Consider the following 27,294-nt stretch of genomic DNA (forward strand, 5'->3'; position numbering starts at 1 on the left):
GCACATTTAGAAATCCAACTTGTATATCCATACCAATGGAAAATAGTTATTCCGCAATAAAACATGTGTTATATATATATATGCCAAAGCGTAAAGAGCCTGAAACAATTGATGATATAATTAATGAGATTGATTCCACAAATGATATTATCAAAGACGCGGTATGTGATGAAAATATACAAGATAAACCGCAAGAGGGTTTTAATAAAAGAGATCAACTACTTAAACTAGCTGAAGATGGTGATTTAGACAAGTCAGTTGCTTACATTAAAAAAGCTAGTCAAAAAATTATTGATAAATTATACACTGAATACGAGAAAAAACGATTACAAAAAGCAAATGAGTTTTTAACTGATTTAGTTATATCAAAATTTTCAGATGTATTAGAAGGGTTTGATGCTATTGAAGACTCCAAAGAATTAACAAAACAGCTTAAATCAGACGACCTTTTAAAACGAGATGTGTACAGTTTAGTAGAAAAAGTATCACCATTTTTACCTTTTTTAGGGTTTTTATCTGGTGGTGTAACAACCGTTAAACATGTTTACGAACATAAAAATAATAAACCGGATAAAAAATCTGAGGAATAATATAAATGAGCTTATTTTATGGACATGATAAAACAGATATTAATGTAAATATACAAGGATCTGTAGATAAAACACATCTATCAGATAACTACTATACTAAAACTCAAGCTGATGGTAAATTTAATGACTACTATACTAAAACGCAAGCTGATGGTAAATATGCTTTGACTTCTAATTTAAATAAATATTATACTAAAACACAAACTGATAATAAATATGTTTTTGTTTCAAGATTAGCCAACTATTATACAAAGAATGAAACAAATGGTAAGTATGCTTTAAGTTTTAATTTAAATATTATACAAAGACTGAAACAGATGGTAAGTATTCTTTAAATTCTAATTTAACTAACTATTATACTAAAACACAAGCTGATGGTAAGTATGCTTTGACTTCTAATTTAAATAAATATTATACAAAGACTGAAACAGATGGTAAGTATGCTTTAAATTCTAATTTAACTAACTATTATACTAAAACACAAGCTGATGGTAAGTATGCTTTAAATTCTAATTTAACTATTATACAAAGACTGAAACAGATGGTAAGTATGCTTTGACTTCTAATTTAACTATTATACTAAGACTGAAATAGATGATATAGTAAATAGTAAAGTAGTATATCATAGTAATCAATTAAATTATAACACAAATGTTAATAGCCAACAAAATATTATCAGAATTCTTTTTAATAATATTACATTTATTGAATTTACACTTTTATTAATAAATCCATCTGATAACTCTAAAACAATTAAATTAGATATTATGGTAGATAAGATTAACAAAAAATTTATCATTAAAATAACAAATGATAATGAAAAAAAGATAGTTAATGTAATACTAGATTTATATTACGTATACTGTGTTGATGATGATTTAAACAATATTTATATTTTTATTGAACCAAAAAAATCTAAATCTTCACTTGGTTATAATGAATGGGCAAGAAAATGGCTTAAAACATTTAATGGATTAACCAAAATGCAAGTTTATTCACAACATCAATCTACATTATCTATGATATATAATGGTTATTCACCAAATTTGGGGGCTACTATAGAAGATAATATTCTAGCAACAAAAAAATTTGTAAATGATGAAATCGAAAAATTAAAAAAATTTATTGAAGATAACTATCAAGCTAAAACTTAAGAATAATTATAATCCTCAGGTTTGACTACATATCACATAACTTTTGTAAGCAGTAATTAATACAAAACGGTTTACCGCATATATACCTTTTGTAATAACTGTTTGCTGCAGGCAGTTTGTAAAATTTTAAACGCATCTATATATTTTGAAAAACATATAGATCCCAAATTTTGTAAAGAGCATATGTTAAATGTCTGTTGTCCTTCGGACCCTAAGGGGACGCTCCGGATTTCACTTCGTGAAATCATCCCCGCCGTCGCTAAGGATTCTCGGGGCTCCATCCCCTGCTCGATCACTTCGTGATCTGCGCTGCCGAGCCCCTCCGAACAGATGCTTTGTTAACATTTATTTGTAAAGACAGCTTGTAAATTTTAAACGCATCTATATATTTCAAAAACATATAGATCCCAAATTTTGTAAAGAGCATATGTTAAATGTCTGTTGTCCTTCGGACCCTAAGGGGACGCTCCGGATTTCACTTCGTGAAATCATCCCCGCCGTCGCTAAGGATTCTCGTCGCTCCATCCCCTGCTCAAATCACTTCGTGATTTTGCGCTGCCGAGCTCCTCCGAACAGATGCTTTGTTAACATTTATTTGTAAAGACTGCTTGTAAATTTTAAACGCATCTATATATTTTGAAAACATATAGATTCCAAATTTTTAAACGATAGATTTTTGCAAAACAGGTCCAAAACAGGTCCTAAACTGGGCTCGTACCCCCATGTCCTATACTACTTACGCTCACTGTACGTGCTCAGTTTAAGCACTCTCGGATTGTGTGGTGAGCTTCATAATGAGATGTTCACTGTGTTTGCGATATGCAAAGCTCACCTTTATAGGTTTGAGCACTCTGGTAAATCTACAATACAATCCATACAATGTGTAACCGTACATCCTGTGTCCCAAGTGCACGAGTCACCATTGCCCTATGGTGATAGCTGGTAGGGCACATTGTATGTACACTTTGTATAATACGATCACTTTGCGTGCGAAGTTTGAGTGCTCTCGGATTGTGTGGGGAAAGCTTCATAATTAGACGTTCAGCCTGTTCACGATATGCAAAGTTCACTTTATAGGTTTGAGCCCTCTGGTGACTCTACAATATATATACATATATATTAATGGGAGAATATTCCTTGATAAAAGAGCCATCCATATCTTATATATTAGACAAGCGTAAGACAAAATAAAATAAATTAGATTCGACACGTTTTTGCTGTCGCTACCAGGAGTTTCATGCCGTAGGGCAATCTTCAGGCAAGGGACAGATTGTTTATTATTCACTGAATATATACAAATGATTTAAGGTGTCAGGTTACATGACGGCATGCACTAAACAGATCGGAACGTTTATTTCGTGGGTTTTGGTCAATTTGATCAATTTTATACATTCAGTGAATAATAAACAATCTGTCAGTTGCCTGAAGATCGCCCAACGGTGTGAAACTCCGAGTAGCGACAGCAAAAACTTGTCGATTTTCTTTTATTTTATTTTATCTTACGCTCTTCTAATTTATAGGATATTGAGTGCTCTTTGTCCAGGAATATTCTCCCATCAATATAATCGCTCTTTTCTGAAGTAGAGTGCTGTTATAAACCTGAAACCTCGAGGACAAATTTGCAACAGATTAAAGCCCCATCCACATGTATAAGGATATTTTTAAAAACGGAGGTTTTTTCCTCCGTTTTGGCCTTGCGTCCAAACGTAAACGGCGTTTTCCGTGACCATAAAAGGAGGTTTTCGAATTCGCTCTCCAGAGTGAAGACTTTTGAAAACGCCATTTTTGTGTTTACGTGTGGACGTGCAAAAACGGAGGTTTTTGAAAACAATGGCTTCAATAATGGAGTCCAGTCTCATGAATTTAGTCAAACGAGTACTTTTTAAAATGGCGGATCACAAGTGCATTGCTATTTTATTTGGAATAATTTAGTATTTGATAGCATGCATTAACTTGAACGTTGCAATGATAAACTTTCATGGGCAATATTTAAGAAAGCGGATGAATATCATGAAGTTGCTTTACGTGTCACAAGAGGTCACAAAATTGTTAAAACGAGTGCAGAAAAAACCAGTTAGACCATGAAGATTTTGGACAAGGCCGGGACAAACAAGTGCTTGGTGGGACAATTTGACAGTGAAATAGTCGTACCAGAGAAATGGAGGGAGAACTTTAGAATGAGCAAAGAATCGCTCAAGTCTTTGGCGATCATAAGATCGTACATTGAAGGGAAAAACACTATAATGTGGAAATCAGTCGATGTTGTGAAGCAAGTAGCAGTCACATATTATTTGAGCGACAAGGGTTGTATGTGGAAAACAACTAACACTTTTGGACTTTCACGGCAATCTGTGTTAAAAATCGTCCGAGAAGTGTGTAAAGCCATAACAATTTATCTTGGTCCAAACTATATTAAACTTCCAAGGACAGAGGAAGTAGTAAATTGTCTGGTAAGAAAGTTCCACAGAGCTCACAGTTTCCCTCAATGTTTTGGAGCAATTGATGGAACCCACATAGAAATTAGGCAGCCTAATACAAACTCAACAGATTACGTCAATCGTAAGGGTCGTTATAGCCTTAATGTTCAAGCTGTGATTATAATTATTGTTTCATGAATGTTGTTGTCAAATTTCCCGGAAAGGTGCATGACGCTAGAGTATTTGCAAACTCTAGTCTAAATTCCTTCTTAAAGAGCGGAAAAATGCCTCCATTCAAATGAACAATCCTTCCTATTTCGGGGTAACATTCCATAGTTTGTTATCTGCCAAGTTTTGCATCTTTTTCAGCTTAAATGAACATAAAAAAATCAATGGCTCAAAGAACTTCAGAAATGTAATGTTCAGAACTAACACAAGTGTCCGCTTTACCCTGGAATTGTTAATCACAAACTTCGTCAAAAATTACAAGAACCAAGATCATACAAGCAACTCCATCCCAACACAAACAATTTGTCACAAACATCTCGAGCTAACCACTAACCAAACAGCAAACCAAAATTCTAAACAAAGGATTAAATTAAAACTTTAAAGACATGAACAAACTTGACTATGTTGCCGACTGGATTCAGCTTTAAAGTATGCCAACTTAACAGACCAAACAAAAGAAGACATTCGTGACAAAATAACCAATCTCTGTTACAACCTCATAACGCGCAACCATGGATGGAGGCGAGTGAGAAAATTTTTAAAATCTAGACCATCTACCACCCCCAAAACAACATGTTTAAGTAACCCTTGAAATCTACGAAAAAATGTTTTTTAAAGACAATATTCAATATCTACGTTAACGATAAATAGTACTACACGAAGTAATTCACTCTTTAAGATTACAATAAATTATGTTCTGTTTGACTGCATGATGACAATACAAACTATGTAACTTTTATGATATGGAGGGCAAACTAACAATAATGTAAAATATGAATAAAAGAAAGTTTATTGTGTGAACAGGAGTTAGATTAATAGGTAGATTTTAGATAATGAAATAAATAAAAAAACACATGAATCTTTCTAACATATATTATGCAGCATTTATTATATAAGCTTTATAATATCATCTGGCATCACCAGGATAAGAAAAATCAATTATGTGGGTAGTAAGAAAGCCTTTTCTTTGGAGTATTGTTTCTAAAAAAGTGGAAAGGACAAACATTGACAAAGAAAATAGTCACAAGTAAAATTGAGGCTGCAGTTTGCCACAATACAAAACTAAGGCTATGAGCACAATGAACAACATGAGCAAACTTGAGATATGTAAAAGTAAGTGATTGGTTGTGTTGGCAAGATAATCAAATTTTAAAAGTGATGGATAATTCACCTTAGTAAATATTCAGGTTGATAAGACAACTGATGTTTCCAACAAAGAGCAATTAAGTATGATTGTTTGCATAAATAAAAAGTAAAGTATCGTTGAAATGCAGCTTGGATTTGTATATGGAACTTGTAATGCAACTGCAACTGCTATATCAGCATTGGCAATAGGTAAGTTGAATAAGCATAGAAACCTCAGAGGAGCTTGTTGGACAAACAGATGATGGACTGACAGCTGCATTTTCAAGCTGCCTTTCTATGACATTTCTCATCTTATTCCTGCAAATAATACTAAATTTGCTTTTTAGTGTAAACATCAGTTGTTTCATCAACCGGAGTAATCAGAAAGAGCAATCATCTATCTTCTTCAAAATTTTGTCTTCTATGATCAAATCAAGTCAACAAATCAAATCATTTAACATGCCTGGTGACACACTAGCAGAACATGCAGCTAATCAAGTCTATGATGCAAATACCTTTTAAAGACAAATACAATTATAGCAAAGTTCTAAGAAACTCTTTAAAATTCTCTATTTAAGCAATCATTTGATAAGTTGCAACCAATACAATTATATCTGTTTGAATATAAAATAGCAGTTGAAGTTTTGAGGAATGCTTTATTTTCTCTTACCTCTTTCATTTTATTTTAAAGTTGAATGTCTTCATGTTGTGATTGTGATATAAGAGTGAAATTCTTTGCAGGTAGTATAAGTTACCATGTACGTATTAGTCTTGAGTTTCTTAAATTTAATGGTCCATGACATGAAGAGAAATCCTTGAATCCCAGGAACAATAGGCAGGGCCAGCAAAATCACTGGCTTTGCAATACTATCTTGACTTTGCTCTTCCGTAAAGCCTATCTTTCTTTGTGTATCAACTCTTCTGAAAGCTTCAAACATGCAATGTTATTTACAATTTCGACATCGGCCTTCGGTTTACAATGATATTTTAGTAGCCAGATAATTGAGCAAAAAAAATTTTCCCATCTCTTTTTTGATTTTCTCTGTTTCTTTTGGTGTTGCTTTGGTAATGGCTAGTCCGTCGTGATGATAAAGTCCTATGAAAATGAATACATTCTGATTGGGTTTTTTGTTAATAACATAACTTACTGTATTTTTTTTCTTTCTTCAATAAAATCAATTTCTTCCTTAATTTTTTTTTAATTCTTCCTTTTTTACAGCAAACATATGAATGATAAAAAACACAATTTGATGGATTTACTGGTAATGATGCATTATATAAAGCTTCCATTTGATGTCTTTGACATTTTTTACAATAAAAACAATATTTATAAAATAATTTTCTATATCTTTCATTTGCGAGAAAATTTTTATTTTCATCCATTTTTTTCCAAAAAATCAAATTTCTTATAAAAAAGCATATAATATTGTGTTTTTCTTTTTTTTATTTCTTTAAGTTCGTTTTTGACAGCCTTTTATTTTTTTTCCTTTTTTCTTCTTTTATTAATTTAATTTCCTCTTCAATTTTTCTTTTTAATTCTTTGTTTTTACAGCAAACATTTACATGATAATCAATACTCTCTGCTGTAGTTGGTACTGGTAAATTTTTCAACTCGAAATAATGTTCGTAATCATAACATAACCCGCAATGATAACAATATATATAAAATAATTTGCTGTATAGTTTACTGATGGGATTATATGACATATTGATTTGTTTAAGTGTTTTCTTTTTTAAAAAAAATTACATGAGGTTTTAAATAGGTTTTTTTAAATTTTTATTTCTTTAAGTTCTTTCTTGTATATTCTTTTATTTTTTTCCCTTTTTTCTTTTTCTTCTTCGATAAATTTAATTTCTTCTTCAACTTTTTTCTTTAATTCTTCATTTCCTTTACAACAAAATTCTGCATGATACTTGATAGCATCTTCATTTGATAATGCCGTATGACCAAAACAAATTAACTTAATTTCATGACTTCGACACGATGAACAAGAAAAACAATATTTATAATGTAATTTGTTGTATAGTTTATAGATGTTCATATGACATATTTATTTTTGATTTCAGCTTTTATACTGCAGGCTTTATATAATTTTGTAATAATATAGTGTTTTTTTCTTTTTTCCATTTTTAAATTCTTTTTTGAATTTTTTTTATTTTTTTTTTTCAATCAGAAATGACTGCCAGACTTCTTCGACCATTTAATATTAACGTCGCCCACAAACCTACACAAAAACTCAAATCATGTTTCACCAAACATAAAGACAAAAGAACAATTCATGATACAACTGACGCGATCTACATGATACCATGTAAAGACTGTTCAAAACAATACATAGGACAAACATCTAAGAAAATTGAAACAAGACTCACAGAACACAAAAACGCCATAAAACGACGAGATCCGAACTCACTACCGGCTGAACATACCCACGGAAACAACCACACATTTGACTGGACAGAAACTAAAGTACTCGGACGCGCACAGACTAAACACGCACGCGAATTTAAAGAAGCTTGGTACAGTGAAGACAACGACACAATAAACAGACATATCGACATACCCATCATATACTCACAACTAAAGAAAAAGGACAAAAAAACTACAAACAACACGAAAGCTAAAACACTACACTCTAATATTATTAACACCAATCATATTAACAACACACCAAAACCCATGGCAACGCATTTACCCCATCCAATCACATTAATCCACCCACTCATCCAATTTGACGCTCTAAACGTCTCCAAGCTAAAAGCACGTGTAAATAAATATTTTTCATTCTGATGAAGGCTCGAAGCAACGAGTCGAAAGCTCAATAAAAAATCAATTAAAATCCGGAGAAACTGTTATCTTTTATGTATTCAATATGATCTATATGGTTAATAATGAATTCATTAAAAAATAATTCACTAATGTATTTATAATTATTTGGTAAAAAATATATATATATATATACATTTACTACAATTAAATTCAGTTAAAAATTCATAAATTTTACCTATTTCATTTTTACCCATTTTATTTTATATATAAGGCTGTTTCTTTTTGCTTTTTATCTTAACTCTATTGAATTAATACGGAACAAAATTTAAAAAGAGCACAAGCATACCTTTCAGAATGGGAAAAAATACCTGAAAAAAAGGAAAGATTTTTTAAAAGATATGATTGTCTGTAATGAGAAGTTGACTTTTTCTATTCATAAATATATTCAGATTATTGGATATATTTTGAAGAATGAACAATTGTGCAATGATTTAAGAAATTCTCCATGGTATAATGAAGAAAAAAACGAAGAGGTGCTTTTCGATTTAAATAAATATGAAGAAAATGAACATGATTTCTTGTTTTCAAGTAATTAGAAAATATGATGATGGTTTAGCAGAATATGCAATTTGCGATAAAGGAAAATGTGTTGATGCTAATGAAACAACTGATGGCGCACAAAGATATGCAAGTGATGCTCGACGCTCACGCTTTAAAAACATCTCGTTTTTACTTGGGAAAAAATTTAATTATTTGTTAAAATCATCAGAAAACATTAAACCACACCAAGAAATATTTACTAATTATGGTAAAGAATATTGAAAAAAAAGTAAAAAAGTGAAATATTTTGTATATATATAATATTTTTATTGAATAAAATATTTTTTACATAAATGTTTTTTTAATTAAGTACACAAAATGATTTCAATTAAAAGATTGATCCCAATATTGGTGCTAACGTTCCAAATGGTAATCCCCTTTTTTGACCTCTTGTTCTTTTACCCCTTACATACATTTGTCCTCTAAATGCACCTTTACCCAATTGATTATTTGCAATTTCAAATGCTTCTTATCCACGAAGGGCGAATTTACAAAATTTTTTGCTTTAGAACCCAGTAATCTGGTTTTTGCTATAGCTCTGGCAGCTTAAATGTTTTTTACTTAATGCTTTTTAAATCCAAATTTAAGTGTATTGCGAATTTTAGAAAACTTAATAAATCCTCCTTTTCGGCGTCTTCCTCCTCTTTGTCTTGTTCCCGTTTTTTTTAATTTTAATTTTAAAAGATATTATTTCAGAAATTTAAAATGTGATTTTCCAAAAAATCTATATATATGTTATAACAATAACAATTGTACTACTGCAAAAATTAACAGATATTGCTTTCCATGCATATATTTATTGAATTTGCTTACTATTTATTTTACTTATTTATTATTTTTTTAAAATAAAAATAAAATGTATAAAATAATTAGAAAAAAAAAATATAGAAAAAACTCAAAAGGGAGGAATTGGCGGGTTAGCAGCATTGGCTATAAAGGGAATTGTTCCAGCTGTAACCGGCAGGCTTCTTAAAAAAATATTTAAATAATAAATTAATAAGGGAATAATTTTTTTTCTGGTGAAGCAAAAAAAACAAAATGTGTAAAAGAAAAATAAAAAGGAAAAATTATTGTATAAGAGGGTCAATAAAAAAAAATCAAACAAAAGGGTAGTGGATATTTAACCCTTAAATGCCCAAGGAGGGAGAAACTCAATGCAAAAATCTGTTCTTTGGTTTTTTTCCTTAAAATAACAAGCAATAGCAAGTTCAATTAAAAAATTTATAAAAAAAAATTTTTCTTAAAAAAATTTGTGACAAATTTGTCACATTGGGCATTAAGCGCTACTTTGTATAATAAAGAAAACTAGAGTTTAAAACTAGAATAATTACATAGTATTCATTAACAAAAGCATGAAAATTGTGAATATAACAAGAGATTTGATCAATCAATACTTTAATCTGTCAGTATGTAGAAATCTTTATGATTTTATTTATTTGTATGGTATTCCATAAAGCAATTTCTATCTTTATTGAAGCCGAGATAAACATTGCATTTGCCACAGACAACATGAGAGCGAAAGGCAGAGCAAATTTTACATCTCTGATGATGTCTGTCATCCCAGGATGGCATATGATCTATTTTATCAAACTTTATCTCTTCATTTGGTTGAGTGGTTGGTCTTTTTCGAGATGTAGAGGCATTGGAAGATCATCTTCTTTTTCTTTCTTTTCCTACCTTAATCAATCCCTCTGCAATTGTTGCTTGGAAGTCACGAAGTTTGATTTGTTTCTTTCCTCTCTGATTTTTTCTGAAAAGAAGCCATGAATTGACCATAGCCACTGTAAGGGTATGAACCTAAAGGTAAAGATACCATTGCCTTGATCTTATGGAATACTTGTACAATGAGCAAAGCATGTCCATCAATGCCCCCCATGAACGTATTGTACTCATCTACAAGCTTTGGCTTGGGAATTTCCACATATTGCTTCTCCTTCTTTTCCCATCTCTTTGCAACACCTAATAGTTCTGCTCCACAGTAAGTAGATACCAATGTCACTGCCTTTTTGTCCAGCCCTTTAAACGCAACCATTACCTAATCAATTGACTGGTGTTCTTCAGGAGTAACTTTGAGAAAGTTGCTTCTTAAGTCTCTAAGCCAAGGTCGTAATTTCCAAACACGATCCTTTTTCATGTCATCAGTTGCATCATTGTTAATAAAATGTAGTATTGCAAGGAGCTTCTCAAATCGGTTTCGGGATATCTCATCAGCAATTGGTGGGTAACGTGTAGCTCTCTCCCAGTATGCTCTTATAGATGGAAGCTGACAAAGCCCCATGTGGAAGTATATTGCAATTAATTTTTCTAATTGCAGATCTCTTCAATGTGTCCCACTTCAAGGCAAAATCACGAACAACAAAACACCTCATTAGAGAGATGCTGTTTGCGGACAACAGTGCTCTGGTGGCTCACACTGCATCGGACATACAGTTGCTTGTTGACATATTCTCAAAGGCTGCTACCCAGTTCAGCCTTAAGATAAACATCAAGAAAACAGAGTGCTTGTATCAGGCGATCAAACTTCACAATCCACCTCCTGAGCCACAAGTCATCACCATCGATCAAATCCCGCTTGTCCAAGCCACGGACTTCACATATCTTGGAAGCACTGTTTCCAGCTCTTCAAAAATAGAGAAAGAGCTGAAGGCCAGGATTGGGAAGGCAAGTACAGCATTTGGCAAGCTCCAGGAAAGATTGTGGAACAATAGGCATGTGACAGTCAGGATAAAATGCAAAGTCTACAGAGCTGTGGTGTTGTCAACCCTCCTTTATGGACCAGAAACCTGGACCATCTACAGAACTCAGGTAAAGAAACTACATGCTTTTATGATGAGACAGCTGAGAGATATCATGAGCATCAAATGGCAGGACAAGATCACGAATGTTGAAATCCTGAAACGTGCTAACATCCCCTCGATTGCAGATATTCTGATAGAAAGAAGCCTTCGTTGGCTGGGGCATGTACACAGGATGGATCAGGAAAGACTCCCAAGACAACTGCTGTTCTCACAACTATGCAAAGGGAAGAGAAACCAAGGAAGACTCAGATACAAAGACGTCGTAAAACGAGACATGAAAGTGAGACAGATCCCACCTAACAACTGGGAGACGGCCGCAACAACAGAGCGGCTTGGAGATCGGCCATCAAAAGCAAACCCAAACCACAGAATAGATACATACAGAAGCGCCACTCAATGTCGGAACCTTTGATGTTCGTGTCCCCAGTTTTCGGTTAAGTTAATCCGGGAACTTTACACGGCGGCCATGTTTCCAGCCAGATGAATGCAGCCAGATCGCAATGTAATTTATAGTGCTATGGACAAGTTTTTAACCAAAAACTAAAATAGTTCGGCACATTGGCAGTTTTTTTCGTTTTTCGAGTAGAGACAGTAAATCGCAGCGAGTTTTCTATGTCTCATCAGTCAATTCGATATCGTAATTGAAAAATAAGTGTTTGTAGAAACATTCAAAGTAGAACTTGATTACGGACGACATGTCATCTGTCCTGGCTGTTCATCAAAGTTCTAGAGGTAAGGGTCGGTTTATTTGTCTATGTTTTTTCTTGGACTGTGAATAACCTGCTCTGCATTAAATTCTTCAATTTTTTGTTGTAGCAGAAAAGCAATTGACGAAAGTATCTTCCAGTGTCTTTATGTATTCCAGGTATCTTCTAGATGGGACATTCAACTCACCAAAATTCTTACTATCATATGCTTTGAAATAGCAGAAAAGCTGTTGATCACTGTCAAAATCATTTGATGTCAAAATTCTCTTGCATTCATGACAGCTGTGTATCTTGAATGATTTTTTCAGCAAGTAGCCAGCAACATAAGCTACAGCATTATCTTGAATGATGTTAGAAGTCACATTCTGTTCTCTATAATCTGCTGGTCCAATTTAAAGAATGCTTGGATGGGATTGTGGCATGTTGTCTACATGTTTTGGCTTTGATATATTCGCTGTTGTGCATTGAACCAAGAGGGCATACAGTTGCCTTTTGATGATGTAAGAAGGGCACTAAAGAACAACTTTCGAAATGCTCTGTATTGGTTTGAGGTTGTCGCAATTCCCCCCTTGTTGTCGTATGCTTCCAAAAAAGTTTTGAAGTGGGTCGGTGTTCAGCCTTCTGGTAAGTAGGTAAGTAAAGTTGTGGGCGGTTTGCAATGTACTCCAGATGTTTATAATTGCACTAATTGCAACCAACCAACCTTTTAGGGATTTTATCCTGTCTGTTACATCCTCATTGCCATTGAAAACCTTAGTTTTTTAATAAATTGTAAGGATTCTTGCAAAAATGTGATGTGTGAACTCTTTGTTGTGATTGGTCTTCTCAACTCTTTCATTGCTTTTAGCTTGGAGCTATTTACACAATCAAAGAGGGAATCAAACTTCAAGAGAAACTCTGCAGTTCCACTGGCACAAGATGATAATCCTCCCAAGCTGACATATGTGCAATTAGCTGCTGCAATGGTATGACTAAAAATCTGTGTAGCATATTTGACTTTCATTTTCTAGAAGTTAGTTGGATGGATGTGTTTATCTCTCAACTTTGGAGCAGTTCTGATGGATAGCATTTTGTCTTTTACATAGAAGTTCTGTATGTCCTTCCAACTGGCAACATGTTGTCCAAATTGGAAATTGTAGTTTATCAAATTGTTTCTTGTGCACTTTATTAGATGTGGTGGATCAAACATGAGGCAAACTTTTTTGTTATTGTGCAGAAACCATGGTTGGTCACAATTTACATTTAGGCGAAGAGATAAGCTATAGAAGTTGGACTCCATGTCTGATGTAATGACCAGGACATTCAATCCAATTCCCTTCAATTTATTAATGACTTTTTTGATTATTTCTTCCAAAACATCAACAGGACAGGACTCGTTGACAAGTACATAACCCAATGGTTAATTCCACCCCCCAGAAACACTTCTTAACATTAGCACAAGACCAGATGTTGCAACTTTGTTTATTCTGCTCCCACCACCAAAGTCTTCCACACCTACTATGTTGTCATCTGTAATTTTGTAGTAAAGGTGGGTCTTTAAAGATAGCTCATGAACACATAATGTACATGTCTTTTCCATTTCACTCATACGTAGCACTTTCTCTTTTAATAGGTTTAATGTTGCTTGTGGTATGCCTGTTTTATGAATGTTTTATGCAGTGCGGTGTTTGAAATTAAATGAAGATATGATCTTCGCACTTTGCTGGACAATTTAAGCAATCGTCTCAGGAACTTGAAAAAATCAGGTGACTCAACGGGATTCGAACCCATGACCTCTGCGGTGCCGGTGCAGTGCTCTGACCAATGACACAGTGGTGAGCAGGTCAATATTGTTGGGCTCATGTTTTCTTGTGAAAGGAATGTCGTATGAATGTTTTATGCTGTGTGGTGTTTGAAATTAAATGAAGATATGATCTTCGCACTTTGCTGGACAATTTAAGCAATCGTCTCAGGAACCTGAAAAAATCAGGTGAAGATCATATCTTCATTTAATTTGCGAAGATCATATCTTCATTTAATTTCAAACACCGCACTGCATAAAACATTCATACGACATTCCTTTCACGAGAAAACATGAGCCCAACAATATTGACCTGCTCACCACTGTAACTTCATAGCTCAGTTGGTCAGAGCACTGCACCGGCACCGCAGAGGTCATGGGTTCAAATCCCGTTGAGTCACCTGATTTTTTCAGGTTCCTGAGACGATTGCTTAAATTGTCCAGCAAAGTGCGATGATCATATCTTCATTTAATTTAAGTATGCCTGTTTTCATAGGAATTCTTGAAACAAATCTTATTGATGTCATTGATGGCAGAATAAAAAGCTTTTATAGAATCCTGTATGCTTTTCCACTAGCATGGCATGAAGAGACAGCTAATGATTGTAATTCTGGTGAGTATCTTCGACCATGTTTCTTTTTTGAGTGGAGCTTCATTTGTAACCTTATAAAGCTGGCTAGATGCTCAGGCAGGTTTTTTAGTGCAGCTTCTAATGTGCATTCGATATCCTCTTTCACCAGATTTTTAATCTTTCTGCTCAGCCTTCGTATTTTTTTTCTTAGTTTGAATTCTTGTTTTTTGTTTTCTCTTCCTAGGGGTGTTATTTGAGAGAGATTGGTTTGTTTGACCACTGAAATCTCGTTTTGAACACTCAGGTGGATTGTCTAATGAAAATTTGTGGTCATTGAAAAACTTTGTTAAAAAATCTTAATGTAATCTAGCTGTTGCAAAACCATTACATTTTATCTTCTTCATTTTCGTTTGATTGATTCGTTGGAACATCATAAACTTGGTTGCCTTCCATTGTTTTATTTTCTTCTATAAAGAAATGTGCAACTACAGGGTTAGATGCCACATATAAAAACTGGAAAAGTTGCACTCTCCAACCTTCCATCTCATCAATGTTAAAACTTTCACCATGCTTATTGTTGCACTCTTTGCTAAGTTGCTCTTCCCTTATTCCTTCAAAGTGTTTTAATTAAGTCAGTATCAACAACTTTATGTACATGTTATTGCATGCCACCAACTAACCTGTAACATTGGCTATTTCTTCATGTTGAGATTTCTTTGCTGTAATCAAATTTTTTTTGTAATCATTCAGTTCTCCCTGTTTCTTTATCTACTTCATTCTATGTAGCTGGCCAAGTGAATTATGTGTATAATTTTTAAGAATTCTTTTCCTCATTTTTTGTAAAAATAGTGTTTCATTGTTTTATTTAAACTTACTTGAAATCTATTGGAAAATAAAATGTGAAAAATTACTTATTTACCTGATGGAACATATTGAATTTCTTTTCTTTCAATTGCGCTTCGTTTTTTCCCAATTTGGGGTGGAGGATTTGGAATTTTGAATAGAGTTGGCTTACTCTGAGGATTTAATCTCTTCTTTTCCATGCTGGTGAACATGCAGTCCTCAAAATGATCTGCACACAGTTTACAATTCTTGTAAAGATATTCTGCACTACAAGTAAGGGACAGATTTTTCGATGAGTGGCTCTTCTGTATGTATCTATTCTGTGCCCAAACCGTAAACAGTCCTAGTCGTACCGACTGACTGCCCGAGAGAATGTATTTAATAATCAAAGCAGTTTGTCTTATGACAAAATTCAGAAGTTTTAATACATAGAATCATACCTAAATTCAAAACAGAATTGTGTAAATTTGAGAGAATACTAATAATATCTCAAACAAAATCTGTTTGCTGTCATCACATTTATTAAAAAATTATCTTCCATCGCTGTCATCACATTTATTAAAAGATTATCTTCCATCGCTGTCATCACATTTATTAAACTATTATCTTCAACAAAATCGAAATATAAGATTTGTATTAATATTTAGTAAAATTCTAACATTTACTGTATAAAAACCATGACCAGCCGACAATTTAAAGAAGTATAATATAAAAGAAATTCCGAAGAAACAAGACATCTTGAGATTGCAAAATATGAATCAAAACATGACGAGAACTGTAAATTTTCGATTTATTTCAAAGTCATCCTCAGACAGAAACTTTTTACTTACTGTATAACTTTTTCAGTTTTTCGCGTTCTTTTTGTAATTCTTTGATTTCTTTGATTTCAACTTTACACACATGAAAAAATTGATGAATTTGAACTTGATCGTAATTTTGTTTTTTTAATTCAGAGCGCGCCAACTCTAATATGTCTTCTATAAATTCCATGCGTGTATCGATGCGATATTCACATTTAGCCACCATATCATCTATTATATTGTAGAGAAATTTCCTGTTTGGCGTCGAAGTCATTGTGATACACGAGTTACAAAACACACCTTGACCTTCAACTACTAACAATCAATGCAGTTTGTGTTGTTACAAGAAAACGCAAGTTTTAATATATAGAAACAATTTTTTTTTCCAAATAAATTCAAAACAGAATTGTGTAAATTTTAGACAACACTAATAATAACTCAAACAAAATCCGTTTGCTGTCATCACATGTATTAAACAATTATCTTCAATTATCTTATGGGTGATGATAGAATCTGAATCTGATACTACTAACTTCAAAAAAATCGAAAAATATAAACTTGTTTTATTATAAAATCTAGATGCAAATTTTTTTTTTTCACTACTTTAACGTATTGAATACTCAATGCGGTTTGTGTCATGACAAAAATCGCAAGTTTTAACATATGTGAAACAAGTAAACGCAAAAACAGTATGTTTGTGGGGTCACAAGGTTATATTTGCGCAAAAAATTTGATCTATAAAATTCAAGCATTTATTTCATCTACTTCACTTGCAACCATACATTTATCGCCAAAGCAGTGAGAAACAAACGGTGAAAGCAAACAAAGAAAAAATGGGAAAATGTCAAAGAGAAAGAATATTACGATACAGAAGACATCAAGCAAAAGTTCAACAAAAGAATAAAAGAAATAATAAAATATACAATCACATAGCAAAAGAAGTTTGCGATGAAATGATATACTTTATTGAAAAAGAAACAATTAAATTTTGAAGAAGCCACCAAATCAAGAAAAAGACAATTGGAACACAACATGAAATTAAATGAACTAAAGAAAAAACAAAAAAAAAGAAGAAAAGAAAAGAAAAAAGGAAAATGTAATTAGAAAATGTAAAGATTATTTAGAATTTATTTTTTTAGATGTTAATATATCCGAAGATGAAAAACAACTGCATATTAATCGTTTAAACAAAATTTTTGATTAACTTTATTAAATTTTATATATGAACTATATTTCACTTTGTCTATCATCGTTTTTTGATATCACACTCACTTCAATTTTGAAGTTCTTCATCTAACTTAGCTTGTGCTAATTTGAACTTTACTTGAGTATTTTATTTTATTTTTTCATAATCAGTTAACGAATTGTTTAGTTTAAACAATTGCATTCATCTTGCAAACCTTGAATATCTTTTAAATATTCAATATGACTTGCTTCATTTCGCGCTTGCTTCTCTTTCAATTCATCTTTCAAAGCTTGAATTTCTTTTGAATATTCATTAGTTTTTGCTTCATTTTGCGTTAGCTTCTCTTTCAATTCTTCTAATTCAATCTGCACGTCAAGTATTTGTTTTGTTAATTCGCGAATTTCTTTATAATTTTCGCTAAGTTCGATGTTTACATCATCATCATCAGCTATATAATAAAATTTTCTTTCAAGCCAATTTAATGTGTTTGGACTTGAATTTTCTGATGTATTTGGACTTTAATTGTCTGATGTGTTTGCAGTTGATCCTTATGATTCCATCTTATAAAACAAACTTAACAAATATATGACACATTAGTTCTTCAATGCATACAATTTCAAACAACGAGTCTTATATATGGGCAACAAATGATTTTTCTGCAAAAAAACAAATTTCTTGCAAATTTTGTATTAAAAACCAAACATAAATTTAAGCATGCAAATATAGAGCGTTCAAGGTTATCATGCATATATTAGCCATATATAGTAATAAAAACATGTAGTAATTTTTCATTGACGTCAAAAAAATGCAAAGCATCCTAATTAGTAACTTCTAGACACTCAGTAATGTCAATCAAAGTGAAAAGTCAAGGTTATATTCTAAATTTAAGCAAAAAATAGTATCAGATTGTACCAAGTACAACCAACGGTATATAGCAAGTTCAATAGGGTAATCATACCATAAATAGATGAAATGAAAGGAAATACAATTTTTATATCAAATTCGAGTAGTATATAAGATCATACTCGTTAAAAATTTCTTTATTATAAAGAAAAAATGGCATCAAACGTGTCTTATGAAAAGTTTTTACTTTGTTTGAAAGATAAAAGAAACAAAGATCGTTTTGATATGTTTATAAAGAAAAATAAAAAAATTTAAAAGCAAAATCAAGAAGAAAATCAGTTTCAAGAAGAAAATAAATTTCAAGAGAATAATGAATATGTTTCACTACAAAAACCAATACCGAATTGGACAAATACTGAGACAAATACTGAGACAAATTCTGAGACAAACGACATCGAAAATCAAAATCGTGCATCATCATCTCCAGATTCTCCACAGCAAATGGATGAAGATACAGAGGGAAATGATGGTAAAACTCGTTTGAATACTTATCATGATGATATTCCAAAATCATCTCCTTTACCCATAATTAATAATGTATATTCATCAAAAAATTCTCCTACTAAAAAAATGCAACTCTTATGAATATCATGTCTCCAATCTCAACTACAAGTATGATGTCACCAAGCACATATTCTTTCTTAAATTACAATATCCCCACACCGCACACTATTTTAAGAGAACTTGAAGACGTTGAATTTAATCAAGATCAAGGATTTACAACTCCTCCTAATAATAATAATACTGTGAATCAAAATCAAGGAAATACATCTCCTCCTCCTGAACAAATGAACCAAGATCAAGAATTTGCAACACCTAATAATACTGTGAATCAAGATCAAGTATTTGCTCATCCCAATTTAGTATTTACAAGTCCTCCTCATAATGTTAATGAATGGTTTGGAAAAAAAAGACAATTAATGGATGCTACTGAAAGTATAAAAAAAAGAGAGGACGTCCAACCGAAAAAAAAACTTGAAGAATACAACAATGAAATCGCTAAAAATCCTGAATACTCTTGTAATATGTTATCTTTAAACACCGAACAAAATTGTGTTGATAGACAATTTTTTCACTTATAAAAGGAAATATCATATGTAAAAATGAGGAAGAAGCAAATTTTTTAATTGATCTATTTGAGAAAAGAAAAAAATTACTTGATCAATTAAAAGAACTCATCCAGGAAACTAATTTAAACAACACAATGGTGTATTTTTTAGAAAAATGTCTTAAAATTCGCTTATATATATATCAATTTGTAAATACTTCTAATACTTCATATAATACTTCATATAATAAAAAAATTCATGTTTTTGTATTTTATTGAGGATAATATCAGATTGTACCAGACACAATTTTAAAGATGCTCGTTTAATTGATGGGATGGGAGTTGGTGTTATTAAATCAGCTCTACCTATCGGACAATTAGAAAATCCTTTTAATAATAATTGTCTCAAACAATCAAGATGTATTTTGTGTTCACATTTTAACATTCCAAATTCAGTTAATGTATCTTCAAAACATATCATACATTGATCATGTACACTATCTTTTTTGCATATATGATATTGATTTTTTCCTTTTTCCTTTTCGAAGCACATTCCACAAGTATCACAATGAAATGATTTATGTAATTTAGTTCTACAAACACCACATTTTACACAATGATAAGGATCTTTCGAATAATTATCGTAAACCCTACATTCGCCACAAAAATAGTCAGCCAACTTTTTCTTACACTTGATACAATGCTGTTGAAATCCTTGCTCAAACCCACAATAATTACACATTATCCAGGAAATATCTTTTGGATTGACTTTTTTATTAAAGTAAATTATCCATGGATAATTTACTTTAAGTGGAGATTTACAGCGATTAAATTGACAACTGGTGCAATCTCTCACCGTCTGTTCAATGTCTTGGTCTAATGTTGACCACCACACATGTAAACGTGCTAAAGATTTCATCCGCACCATTCCTGGATGATTTATATGCAGCTCCGACAACACCACTCCTTGATATTTGGTTGGAATTACCACTCGGGTTCCTCTCAATAGGCATCCTTCTTCTACAGTAAACTCGTCTTGCTTTGTAAAGAAATATTGTAGTTCCTCTGGTAACTTTCCTTCTGGCCGACCATGTAACAGATAGTATACTACACGAGACCATACTGAGTCTTTTTGCGTAGCTTCTCTAATCATACTTACTGAAACAGGTGACCGCTTCAGTTGAACGCTGTTTACTGCCGCTGCCTCTTCCTCCCATTCGTCCGGTTCTTCAACACTTTTCCTAGGTAACCGGGACAACGCATCAACATTCGCATTGTTCTTTGAAGTTCGGTATTCAATATCATACTGATATGCACCCAGTTGAATCGCCCATCTCTGCAAGCGGGAGACTGCCAAGACAGGAACACCCCGTTTAGGTCCCAGTATCATAGTAAGCGGCTTATGATCTGTGATTAAAGAAAAACGTCTTCCATACACATACTGATGAAACTTCTTCAATCCAAAAATAATTGCAAGGGCCTCTTTCTCGATCATAGAATAGTTTTGCTCACTAGAAGAAAGTGTTCTCGAGGCATAAGCTATTGGTTGTTCTTCTCCTTCGTCCGATACATTTGATAGAACAGCACCTATTCCACACGATGAGGCATCTGTCGCTAATCTCACGGGTTTCTTGGGGTCGTAATGTGTTAATACTGGTGCCGTTTCCAATAGGACTTTTAAAGTCTCAAAGGATTTCTGACATTCTTCCGACCATTTCCAAGTAACTTCTTGTGACAGTAAACAATTCAGAGGATTAAACAACTTTGCCATATTTGGAATAAACTTACGATAATAGTTCACTAGCCCCAGAAATGACTTCAATTCTGTTGGATTTTCCGGAGTTGGTACCTCCCTTATAGCTTGAACTTTACGAGGCGATGGATGGATTCCTTGTCGATCCACGACAAATGCGAAATATTCCACTGAAGGTTGCCAAAAAACGCACTTTGATTTCGTCAATTTGATTCCCATATTTTGAAGACGTTTCAGTGCTCTCTCAAGATTCCGCAAATGTTCTTCATCATTTTTACCCGTAATTATCAAATCATCAAGTATACCTCCTACTCCCTGTAAACCATTCAAAACCATATCCATCGTTCTTTGAAAAATAGCTGGGCTAGCTGCAACTCCAAATGGCAGTCTTGTATACCTATACAAACCAAATGTGTGTTAATTGTAACATAACGTTGTGATTCTTCGTCCAAAACAACTTGCTGATATGCTGCCGACAGATCTATCTTTGAAAATTTCTCGCCTCCTCGTAGCTTTGGAAATAGTTCTTCAGCTGTCGGCATTGGATATTCTTGAATGTCTAGACTTTGGTTAATGGTCACTTTATAATCGCCACAAATCCGTACACTACCATCAGGTTTCAACACTGGCACGATTGGCGTCGCCCAATCTGAAAACTCTACCTTTTCCAGGACCCCAAGTTTCTCTAAACGGTAGATTTCTTCCTTTACCTTGTCTTTCAGCGCAAACGGGACTGATCTAGGTTTAAAAAACTTTGGATTTGAGTTTGGTTTCATGTATAAATGTGCCTTAACTCCTTTTACTGTCCCAACGAATTGTCAAATAAGGACGCATATTGAATTATTAATTGCTCCACATTTTTGACAGGTTTTGCCACTACTTGTTTTATTTGACTCCAGTTAAGCTTTAAAACTGTCAGCCAATTTCGTCCCAACAACACAGGACCTTTATTTTGAGTTATTACAATTGGTAACTTAGCTTTTTGTTTTCCATGTTCAACGCAAACGTCTACTTCTCCCCTCACTGGAACTTCATGCCCAGAATAACTTTGCAGTCTAACGTTGGACTTGCGTATGAATTTTGCAGACAACACATTTCTCCACACATTTTCTGGCATAATTGATACCACAGCTCCCGTGTCCACTTCCATCTTTACTGACTTTCCATCCATTAGGACTAATACTTCCATCTCTTTACATTTCTTTCTCGAATCAGTTAATGTGAACACCGGCCATGTTTTCATATCTTCTTCTTGGCTTTCGCTGTCACTGTCAACGTTGCTATGTGTTTTAACGTTGTGAATTTCGCTGGATTTTTTTTCTTTTCTTAGCATCTTCCCTTCTCGACTTTTCACTTTTTGTATTCTTCATGTTGTTGCCATCTCTCCTGGGACACTTCTTTAATATATGTCCATAATTTTGACAACCGTGACATTTGGACTTCCGAAAATAACACTTATCGGGAGAATGATTTTTCTTACCACAGCGAAAACACTCGAGGGATGCTATTTGCACTTGGTTCAGTAATTCTCTGTGTAACGCTGATGTTTCTCTCTCCGTTAATTCAGCCGCACAAGCTTTTTCTACCGCAGACTTAAAGTCAAATCAACTTCGCCTAGTAGCTTACGTTGAATCGATCGATCTCGCAATCCACAAACAAATCGATCTCGAATTGCTTCGTCTCGATAACTCCCAAATTCACATGTTTCTGCTAATCTCTGCAATTTGGCAACATATTCCCTAATCGATTCCTCTTGTCCTTGCTCAGCCTTGTGGAACTTATATCGTTCAGCAATAACTATTGGTTTTGGCTCAAGATGTTGTGTTAAAGTTTCTACAATTTGGTTATATGTAAGTTCTTTTGGTCTTCTGGGTGCTGTAATTGATCTTAACAACGCATACATCTTACTACCCATCAAGGTAAGTATGCTAATGTTGATGCTATTTGTAGTTTATTGTGTGTGCATTAGTTACTATTTTTATTATTTTAATTTTTTTGTAAAGAGTATTTATATTGATGATTCTGAACAATAAAAGAAAAATGTATGATTGTTATTTTTGTCTTTTATTCTTATCTGTTTGTTTTCTCATTAAAGAAAGTGAAATACATTCAGATACAGCGAATATTAAAGTTCAAATTTTAAAGTCCAGGGTAGCAATGTTAGAAGAAAATATCAATGATTTAAGGAAGTCTAAAGAAGTAAATGGTTTGAACCCGGGAGTAGTGTTACTTGTTTGTAAATGTAGATCATCCAGGTTGGTATAGTCCTGAGAAGGACTGTTTTTGTTGTGGTGACTTACTGATCGGCAATGAGGGTGATGATGAATGGGTGTGACACAATTCATTGTTATTTTAATAGAGTGTATTTGTTTCAACTTCATGAAAAAGTTTTAAAAGAACGTTTTCTAAAAATTATATTGTCGACTTTTTATCAGAGTAACGAGTTGACAATTACTCATCAAAAAAAATTTACAAATTTATTTTAAAATATAAATCATACCTTAAAAACCATAAAATAAATATAAATGAACAAAAATGTATAGAATAATTGTAAAAATTATCTTTCTTTAAAGCACCATTTATTAATATAAAAAAATGGAATAGGAATAATAAGAAAATTTCTTTTGTAAAAATAAAAAATTGTAGGGTATATATTCATCTTATGTTTTATGCTTTGCATCATTTGCTATCATATACTTTCAGACACCATATTAGTATAAGTTTTTAAAGAAAAGATAAAAGAAACTGCTCAAGAGTATACCATTTACAAAAACAGTTTTGGAGATTTGTTAACAGTTTTACACAGCTTTCTAATGGAAAAGCAATCGTTTTCAAATAAAGTATGCAGTTTTAATCGCTATTGTAAAATATGTTTTATTTCAAAATCTGTTTACTCTCTATACAACTATGGAATCTGTTGTAAAGATAAATTGCAAATGAATTTGCAAGCATGTGAAAGATTGGAAAATGTGTTGAATAGGATTGCAAAAAAATATTAAAGCGAAATTTTGTATGAAGTTTTGTTTTCATAAATATAGATAATAAATTAGTTTAAAAATACAAAAATCATCCCATGTTGTGGATATAAGTGGAAATGATAGATGAAAGTGTTAAAGATGATGATGATGATGATGATGATAATGAAGATTGTTTGAAACCCGCTGATTTAAATGATGTACCAATGATTGATTGGTCAGATGAATTTTACAAAATATATTTCAGATAATTTTACTCATTTTACAAGTGGAAATGTACAAAAAATCCCAGAACTTGGTGATCTAACTAATGTGCATAATTGTTTACCAAACAGTATTGGAAATTCCGATGGCAAACCAAATAATATTTCATTTTTTTATTATTAGATAAAAAACTTTTTTTATTTAAATGGTGGATTATCTAAATTTAATTTACAATCAATATGAATAATGAAATATGAAAAAGCTCCTTCGATTCTATTTTCAAAATATATAATATTTAAATTGGAGTTGATGATTCAGGTAATAACTACATTACTAACGAAGAACTAGATATGCTTCTTCACTTAAAATTTTAAGAAAATAATGAATTTCAATGAAGAAAGTGAAAACAATTTGTATAAAGAGTATGGAGTTGTATTACAGGAAAATGGAATCAAATATTGTAATCCATATTAGAATTATATAAAATTTAAATCTAATCTATCACTGAAAAAATGGAATTTGTCCACCTACGGGTGTAACTGATACTGCACTTAATTTTTTATTAAAAAATAATTATCAGAATGTGTTGTAAAAGAGAAAGAAAAATAAAATAAAAAAGATTTCCAAAGAAAAAAGAAGGAGAATAGATGATGATTTAATGAATTTTTTTGTAGAAATGAATTTAATTTCTTGTAAATAATATATATTTATAAGTTGTGAAAAAAAATTTATGATTTTATTTATATTTTTTTATTTGTGTAAACTTCTCACTAATAAATTATGGCGATTGTTAGTGAAAATAAAAGATATAAAAATGATCATGTTGTAAGTAATAATTTAAATATGTTTCAACCATTTACTCGAAATTTCACATTTTTCAAATTTGGACCTATTAATTTAAATCCCAAACCTGATGAAGCATATGCAAAGAAATTTGAATGTCAATATGTCTGAATATGGTTTAATGAGAACTGGTGACTTCAATATGACTGGTAGAACAAAATTAATGACCGGTTCCACTATATTTAATAATTTGAACATATACATTTATCCAAGACCTTTAACTACCATGTTGTGTAATGTAAATTTATTTATTAATGGTGTTTTAGTAAATAATATTACTAATCAATATGATAGGATTTTATATTTAAAAAGTATTTTATGCACACCATACAAATCACATGACAATTTAGCCAGTGTGAACTTAAATATATTGGATGGATTTGAAAAACTGAATACTGTACATAAAATTGCTTGAAATATAAATACGAATAAAGAAGCTGATTTAAAAGGGAAAATGTATGTGTAAAGCTTACAAATAATAAAAGTTGTAAAATTATAGATCAGCTTGTTACGACTTTAATAAATGGTTATGGTAAAACAAGTTGGATTACATCAGCTAGTGATTTGAAATTTCAATTTGCAAGAACAGAAAAACATTGTTTCGTGGTTTTTTAGCTGCTGATAATCCTCAAAATTACGATATCCATCTTAGTGATTTTAAGATTATAACTAGAATGTTTAAACCAAATGATCAATTGAGTAAAGCAATAAGTAATAAACTATACAAAAAAATAGAGTGTCAATATTTTGTAAATAATACGAGAGTTGTTACAAAAACCCTTCCTTTTGAATCCAAAGCAATTAACTCTTTTGATGTATTCACAGGCAGACTACCATCAAGAATTTTTATAGTTTTTCAAGATACAGCAAGATTTAAATTTCATATCAGGAAAATTGTCACTTATATAAATTATTAAATTTCACTTATTGTTGTGCACGTACCAATCGTGCTGTAACATATGAGTATTATAAACGAAAAGAAGCATATTAAAATTTAAAGAAAATTTTAAATAAAAAAATAAAAAAATAAATTTATATTATCCCTCATTTAAGGCTGAAAGTAGAATTATTTTGTTTGATTTATCGTCTAATCAAGTTAGTTTTACTAAAGTTTTATCGGGTCAAAATACAGGTGATTTTGGAATTGATATTAATTTAAAACAGCAATAACTGCATCACATACGCTTATATTTTTCGGAGAATTTAGAAATCAAAGGAGTTATGGATTTAAAATACCTAATCATGGTATAAACAAAAAGGATTTAGAAATAAATGGGGAAAAATTGAATTTTACCTACTTTTATTTAGTAAATGATTTAATATCTAATATAACGTTAAATATCAAAGAACATGAATTAAGATCTATTTTACCTGAGTTAAAAAGAAAGGGAATGCCAATTTCATAATATAATAATAATAAAATTAATGAAATGTATATAAATTCTAATGGAAGCAACACAACTGGTAGTCATAGAAGGAGAGGTTTATACACACCTATTTTATGTACACCCTTGTTATCATTAACCACACAAATCCCAAAATTATCTACTCCATCATTATCAACTACACGTACATCTAGACTGTCAACTCCTACATCGTACTTAAATTGAAGTACTAGCCCATATCGTTCATCATCTTTATTTGCTCGACGAAAATCATTGAGAAAGTGAAATAAAAAATGGATATAAATTATATGTTAGAAACGTTTTTAACATCTGATAATTTAATTTATTTGGGAAATAATAATAACATTATAAAAAAAATTCAAAGGTGTTTTTCCAGCTGATTATTACCCGAAAATAAATTTTAGGGAAGGTGGGTGGATATGGAATACAACTACTAGTGATAAACCAGGTCAACATTGGGTAGCAGCGTGGAAAAATAGGGAAAATTTATATTTTTTTGATAGTTTTGGTTTAACTACAGAACATTATAAAAATAAAAATGAAAAAAATTGCAAGTGATGAAAAATTAAATTTTGATATATTTTCTTATAAAA

General features: G+C 31.9%; 2 protein-coding genes across 2 annotated transcripts; both read right to left on the reverse strand.

The window, feature by feature from the left end:
• Positions 1-14,890: 14,890 nt before the first annotated feature.
• LOC124448351 lies at positions 14,891-15,871 on the reverse strand. Its single transcript, XM_046999362.1, has 5 exons — positions 15,660-15,871; positions 15,421-15,459; positions 15,277-15,351; positions 15,136-15,207; positions 14,891-15,053 (listed from the first exon to the last, which is right to left on the reverse strand). Exons 1-5 carry the CDS (start codon positions 15,793-15,795, stop codon positions 14,914-14,916), a joined length of 462 nt encoding a protein of 153 aa, XP_046855318.1. The 5' UTR covers positions 15,796-15,871; the 3' UTR covers positions 14,891-14,913.
• A 1,880-nt stretch (positions 15,872-17,751) lies between these two features.
• Positions 17,752-22,606, reverse strand: LOC124449198 (uncharacterized protein K02A2.6-like). Its single transcript, XM_047000141.1, has 4 exons — positions 22,077-22,606; positions 21,681-22,011; positions 19,887-21,588; positions 17,752-18,017 (listed from the first exon to the last, which is right to left on the reverse strand). Exons 1-4 carry the CDS (start codon positions 22,604-22,606, stop codon positions 17,752-17,754), a joined length of 2,829 nt encoding a protein of 942 aa, XP_046856097.1.
• Between the last annotated feature and the right edge of the window lie 4,688 nt (positions 22,607-27,294).

Source organism: Xenia sp. Carnegie-2017, unplaced genomic scaffold (assembly GCF_021976095.1).
Source record: "Xenia sp. Carnegie-2017 unplaced genomic scaffold, XeniaSp_v1 HiC_scaffold_23, whole genome shotgun sequence".
Classification (NCBI taxonomy): domain Eukaryota; kingdom Metazoa; phylum Cnidaria; class Anthozoa; order Malacalcyonacea; family Xeniidae; genus Xenia; species Xenia sp. Carnegie-2017.

What these genes read in the sequence shown, in the direction of transcription:
- LOC124449198 (XM_047000141.1), bottom strand. Translation starts at nt 22,606, where the DNA reads ATGCTAAGAAAAGAAAAAAAATCCAGCGAAATTCACAACGTTAAAACA. An exon ending in TTTGACAATTCGTTGGGACA is followed by an intron (nt 22,012 to 22,076) that starts GTAAAAGGAGTT and finishes TTTTAAACCTAG; the next exon opens with ATCAGTCCCGTTTGCGCTGA. An exon ending in ATTTTCTAATTGTCCGATAG is followed by an intron (nt 18,018 to 19,886) that starts GTAGAGCTGATT and finishes TTTATTATATAG; the next exon opens with CTGATGATGATGATGTAAAC.
- LOC124448351 (XM_046999362.1), bottom strand. Translation starts at nt 15,795, where the DNA reads ATGTTCACCAGCATGGAAAAGAAGAGATTAAATCCTCAGAGTAAGCCA. An exon ending in AATTCAATATGTTCCATCAG is followed by an intron (nt 15,460 to 15,659) that starts GTAAATAAGTAA and finishes ATTTGATTACAG; the next exon opens with CAAAGAAATCTCAACATGAA. An exon ending in ATCAAACGAAAATGAAGAAG is followed by an intron (nt 15,054 to 15,135) that starts ATAAAATGTAAT and finishes AATTTTCATTAG; the next exon opens with ACAATCCACCTGAGTGTTCA.